The sequence below is a fragment of the Lactuca sativa genome, chromosome 6, assembly GCF_002870075.4.
Source record: "Lactuca sativa cultivar Salinas chromosome 6, Lsat_Salinas_v11, whole genome shotgun sequence".
NCBI lineage: Eukaryota > Viridiplantae > Streptophyta > Magnoliopsida > Asterales > Asteraceae > Lactuca > Lactuca sativa.
Window position 1 is genome coordinate 142,628,846 of NC_056628.2, and position 5,867 is coordinate 142,634,712.

At 30.8% G+C, this 5,867-nt stretch overlaps 1 protein-coding gene across 2 annotated transcripts in view; it reads right to left on the reverse strand.

Moving 5' to 3' along the window:
* Positions 1-5,867, reverse strand: part of LOC111918121 (beta-amyrin synthase 1) — an 8,623-nt gene extending 2,756 nt beyond the window's left edge. Inside the window, exons 1-16 of one of the 2 annotated variants that reach the window (XM_023913789.3) lie at positions 5,601-5,865; positions 5,234-5,509; positions 4,953-5,150; positions 4,741-4,825; positions 4,487-4,653; positions 3,956-4,144; positions 3,069-3,182; positions 2,849-2,968; positions 2,650-2,772; positions 2,474-2,572; positions 2,276-2,332; positions 2,146-2,192; positions 1,206-1,349; positions 928-1,105; positions 752-832; positions 575-658 (exon numbers count right to left, since the gene is read on the reverse strand). In XM_023913789.3, coding sequence (XP_023769557.1) covers positions 575-658; positions 752-832; positions 928-1,105; positions 1,206-1,349; positions 2,146-2,192; positions 2,276-2,332; positions 2,474-2,572; positions 2,650-2,772; positions 2,849-2,968; positions 3,069-3,182; positions 3,956-4,144; positions 4,487-4,653; positions 4,741-4,825; positions 4,953-5,150; positions 5,234-5,509; positions 5,601-5,801 — 2,163 coding nt within the window. In that variant the 5' untranslated portion in view covers positions 5,802-5,865. Of the gene's footprint in view, positions 1-574; positions 659-751; positions 833-927; positions 1,106-1,205; positions 1,350-2,145; positions 2,193-2,275; positions 2,333-2,473; positions 2,573-2,649; positions 2,773-2,848; positions 2,969-3,068; positions 3,183-3,955; positions 4,145-4,486; positions 4,654-4,740; positions 4,826-4,952; positions 5,151-5,233; positions 5,510-5,600 lie in introns of both variants that reach the window. The other variant, XM_052764743.1, reaches the window with a different exon arrangement.

A 5,867-nucleotide genomic window follows, 5' to 3' on the forward strand; every position in this document is an offset into this window, starting at 1 on the left:
TAAATAATTATCATAAAAATAGAAAAACATTCATAGGTTTAATGTGGTTTTTTATTCAAATATGGAGCATTGAGTAAAAATGAATAGGTGAAAAGAATAGATTATGTTGTAGAAAAAAGTGAGAATTTTATTATTTTTCTCAATGTACCACTTATATTTTTAGGTTACGTGTGTATTCTATTTGTGTGATTTTATGAGTGTCTAAGTTTCTTGAATACAATTTTTATTATACATATATGCTATATTGTTTTTATTTTAATAAAACTTATAGTACTTTCATCATATTCGTTACTTGTTATATATATATATATATATATATATATATATATATATATATATATATATATATATATATATATATATATATATATATATATATATATATATATATATATATATAACAATATTATATTAACTTGATATGTGGCCATTTGCCTTATATATATTTCGTTATTTTAACAATATTATATGAACTAGGGTAGCTAGGGGATAATGTCTTTTACTTGTATTTATGTTTCTTTCATTTTATTTTGGTTAATGGAACTTCTTTTGTTTTGTTATATACAAATATTACCTGTTGAGGAAAATCACCATTTTCCAGTTGAGAATTGATCAACAACTTAGCTGCTCTTTGTAAGGGTTTTGGGTCTCTTTCCATCTAAATGTTTGGAAAGAAATTGAATTAAAAATTATAGATTTCAAAAGAGACTGAACTTTATAATTACAATCAGAATTAGAATTTTATTTTCACCTGCCGAGACTTAATCAGTCCCATCATAGCCCATGCGGTGTGTACCAAGTTCGACCTGCCTCCTTCCAATGGTATGTATTTCTGTTTATAGAGTAAAACGTATTACTTATTTTCTCATCATTATTCTTAAAACAACTTGTTATGTATTATGTTATGTGATTATGTCATAGTGTTACCTTTTCTGTGCAGGATTTGTAGCTTTCTCCCCAACCACCATCATCCAATTGCTTTTCTAGAAGAAATCTAACAGCTTTTCGAATCGCATAACAATTTTCAAATGTTTTACCGACAGCTGTCAGTCCTCCAAGTGCAAACCAAGTACCATATGTAAAACATACACCCCAGTTTCCATACCTAATACCCATTATGTTAACAAAATGACAAGAAAATTAGTTCTTGATTGTTTTGAAGCCTTGTTTTAGTATAAAAAGCAGAAACATAAATTAAAACAAACCATGACCCATCTTGCATTTGCATTTTCTCCAAGTATTCACTTGCACGTGTAAGGAAACCTTCTATCTCTTTTCTTCTATGTTGAGGGTGTAACTTCTTAAACAAAACAAGTGCTTGAATCGTTGATGATGTGCACTCAATATACCTAGTCAACATATATTGTAAGGGGTTGTTTGGATTGCTTTATTAAGCTATTTATTATAGCTTATTGTAGTTTGACACTGCCAATAAGCAAATTATAGGTGTTTGGACAGAGCAAAAATAAAAGTCTTTATTTACTTAAATAAGGAGTATTTCATAAGTCAATATCTTCTAACTTATCTAAAACAACTTTCAACTTATTTAAACCAAATTATCTACTAACCTTCTGATAACCATTCATTTTTATATACATACATCTAAGATGGATGTTTGGTCATTTTACATGAATAAGAAAATTTTGCTAAACACCAAAATAATAAGTTATCAACTTATTATGTTTTAATACCGGATAAAGTTAATCCAAACTTATTTTTAAAACTCTATTTTGACACCAGATAAGTTAAGAAATACTTTTACAGATAAGCATATTAAGCACTTTTACTTTGCTTAATTACTACATTTCAAAAAATAAAATAGTCTTTACTCATTGAAGTTTGAAAGATTAGTTTTCGTATATGTAATCCTTGTTGGTAGCATTGATTCTCCTCTTTTATAGGATAGATAGCTATCCATTCATAGAAGAATCCTTGTATATATACAAACAAACATACCATCTTGTCTTTTGGGTCAAAAGAGAGTCCAATATTAAATATTCAATATTCAATATTCTAAAGTATCATATATCTCATGTATATTTATCCAAACGGTTCCTATATAATGGAAATGAAAGAGAACATAAATATAATTTTATATACAATTGGAAGGAGATATGGAAAGTGTAACTTATGTAGGAGTCCTACTCATGCTCAATAACGATGTCAGCAAACATCTCTGTAGGATTGAAAATCTACAATGAAACAAAATGAATATATGATAGTAAAAGATTCACATGTTAATAAAATTTTCCCTATGACTTAGATATATATATACCTCCAACCACTCGGATGATCCTGCTGGTTCCCATGCCGCTACCCCACCATTCTTGCTCTATATTATTTTCACAATCAAATTAAACTATGCATAATGCATATTAATAATTTCTTTAAATTAATTATAAAATGGATATATAGTGTCTTGAACATTACAAGTGTTTCCAAGAAATGGAAGCTGAAGCAAGTATACACCAACCTGTAGTGAAAGTATTATGTTGACAGCATCATACAGTTGCTCAGGTTTCATCATTTCACCAACAATTTCTGATGGCATTGTTGAGAGTAATAGACAACACTGGGGACAAAACAGTAATTAGACCATTATAAGGATTACATATATAAGGAAATTAGCCACATTTAACCTAGTCATACCTTTAGCCCATCAGCAGTACAATCTGAAACTTGCCATCCATGGTCTTGATCTGAAAAGGTCCATGCACCTTTAGAGATATGTCTGTGCATGCTTTTAAAGTCACCAAGAGGATTCCCTTTAACCTAAATATGAGGTAAAGAATAAAATAAGGATTAATGAATTGATGATGACTCAAGAAATACACAAGAGCTTTTAAACCTGTGAAGCTTTTATAAATTCGTGTCCTTTCTTCAAGGTATGCCCAATTTCTTCTGTAAGATCGGTAGCTAGTAAAGCTTGGATGGAAAGAGCAGCATCCCATTCTTGGCTTCCAAAACTCTGTTTTGATAGCATAACCATTAACTCTTGTTAGTAGAACATTTAAAATACTAATATTTGGAAATATCATGAAAATTATGTTTTTTTTTTTTTGTCTCACCTGCATTTTCATTCCATCTTCAGCAACCCAGATAAAATCTGGGATTCGAGAAAGATGCTTTTTGAAATAAATGCCATTTGGATCTTCAACCCAGCATGCTAGCATGCATAGTGACTATACAAAGGTAAAATATTGCAAGAAACAGCAATTTACTTTCAGTTGTTTATATATTATAATATCTTACTTTCATTTATTTGTATTTCAACCTTATACTTGCAATTTGTATCTAGGGGTATTTAGGATTGCTTATTTAAAATAGTTTATACAGACTGAGAATTTAAACAAAAACGTGTTTAATCTTAGCTTAATAGGTACCAAAATGTAATAAGCTGATTAGATATTTTTCAGTTATGTGTGTGACAACATTAACACATACATGTCATTAAATTTGTCGAATTGCATGCAGTTTCAGTTATTATACTTTAAACTAAATTTACTTTTTTCCTTTATAAGCAATTTCCTATAAGTGAGGATGAGTTAACTTATTGAAAAAACTTTATTTAGTTCATTATGTGCTTTTAAAATGCTTCAATCCAAACACTTAAAATAGTTTATTACTGGTTTAAACCATAATAAGTCAATAATTACTTAAAATAAACAATCCCAAATGCCCCTTAAAACATTGTAGTTTGAAAAATCTATGTAGTAATAGGATTATACTTTTAGTTTTTTATTTGATTAAAACATTTTATTCTGAAACATCTACCCAAATATCATAGCATTTCTTTATCTTTGTATGACATGGCTATATATAGGTAGATTTTTAAATTACATTGTTGTAATGGGAGCAAATGAAAGTATGTTGTGATATATATAAATAAACAGTTGCTATTTCTTTCACTTAACCCATGTACTTATTATCCTTATTGTGTATGTATGTTTTATACCTTTTCCACAGCACCAATTGTGATATATCGACTATTCTCATCTTCATAATGAATATGTTTCATTGTTGTCTCCAATGCTTTCTTTCTTAATTTATTAAATGGCCAACGATTTTGCAGAGGCTCCGTACAAATATATAAACTATCCCACATTATATCTTGTAGCAATGGATGATGAACATATATATCTTCCTGAAATTATATAAGTTGGATTGGCATATAATTAGAAATCCAAGTAAGCATTATGCAAAACAAAATGTTATAATGAGTGAAAAAGGTCAAACGCAAGAAAAAGCAATGCACTTTCATTGATTTGTTTATCGCTTCCTACTTTCGTTTCTTCCATATATAGCAAAAGCAATTTGCACTGTTATAAGATTTTTTTTTTTGAAAGTACACAATGCTATAATTTGATTGATTTTTCAAAGAAAATGTTGTAATAGAAAAAAAAATGAAAATAGAATGTTATAATACACAAATGAATGAAAGTATATATATTGCAATTTCTTGCATTTAGCCTTAATAAAACTTCACCTTTGCACACAAATGCCGTATGCTTTTCCACTTGATCTCATTGTAAGGTTGTGCATAAAGTTCATCTCTAAGTTGTAGAATCAAAGGAGTGATAGGACCCACAAATCTTTTTCCATATAGGTACGACATTGGCATGTATATCAGCCGACAGTAGCACCACATTTTTGCTGAATTTAATAAAGGAAAGATATTTCAGATTTATGTAAATACACAAATCCTGCTTAGGATTCATGAATACGAGTAGATTAATTAACCTGGATACATAGGAAGGAAAGAAGGGAGGATCCAAAATTCTGGAGGCATGGGGTTGGTTCCTGTCCACTCACATACACCAAGTATCTGAAATAAAATAATGTCTTATAAGTTTACTCGTATATAGAAAGTAAAGAATATATGATATATATTATATATATACACACACAAAAAAGAAAAAGAAAAAAGAAAAAACAAACAGTTGATGTATTACAGAAAGCCATATTTTGCCCCATGATGGGATGGTGGTGACACTGCCATGATCCAAGATCCATTTTCGGGCTTTGGTGCATGCACCATTCAAACCACCATCCGGACCTTCTCCCAAAAGCCGCATGCAAATGTAACTTAAAGCAGTCCCAAACATCGTGCTATGTCCCTCTATGTGAAACCCCCATCCACCATCTTCATTCTGTCAATTCCAGATAAGTTTTTAGAATTTTCCATCGCAAAGAAAGCCCATTGGAACAACAAGATTATGATTAGATTCGTTACCTGATGACAATATAAATAGCGAAGAATTTCTTTTCTATATTCTGCTGGGAAAACAGTGTCAAGGTGGCCAGTAATATACAAACACATGACCAACGGCTGCATGAAATACATGGGCCCAGCGTTTTCAGCAGGCCAATGTCCATCACTCGCCTGCAACGCTGCAAAGAAATTGACAGACCTCCGCAAGGCGGTTGTAGCCTTTTCATATGAGATTTCTTCAGAATCCTCAATTTTGACTTGGGGTATCGTTTGTTTGAATTGCTTCTCTTTTAGAAACTGCATATTAATTATAAGCATATTTAGTAAATTAATAGTTTAATACTATCAATATTACTATTGACGATCTGAATTTTGGTAATTCATAAACCTGCATGCGCCAAAGGAGATCACTGTTGGGCTTAACTTGGTGCCGGTGGTTCCAGTAATGGGTCCGAGCTTGTTCAACCTCGGCTAGCTCTTCTGGGTTTCCATGATTTGAATCGAACTCCCATATTTGCCTTCCGACAAAGTTGTTTGTGGAGTAGAGGTACGGATCATTGCCCCCTTCAGCTATCTTCAGTCTCCACATATTTTTTTTCCTTATTAAACTTCAAGTAAATGCAAAAGTAGAATATATGGTGAAAAGTGTTATAGG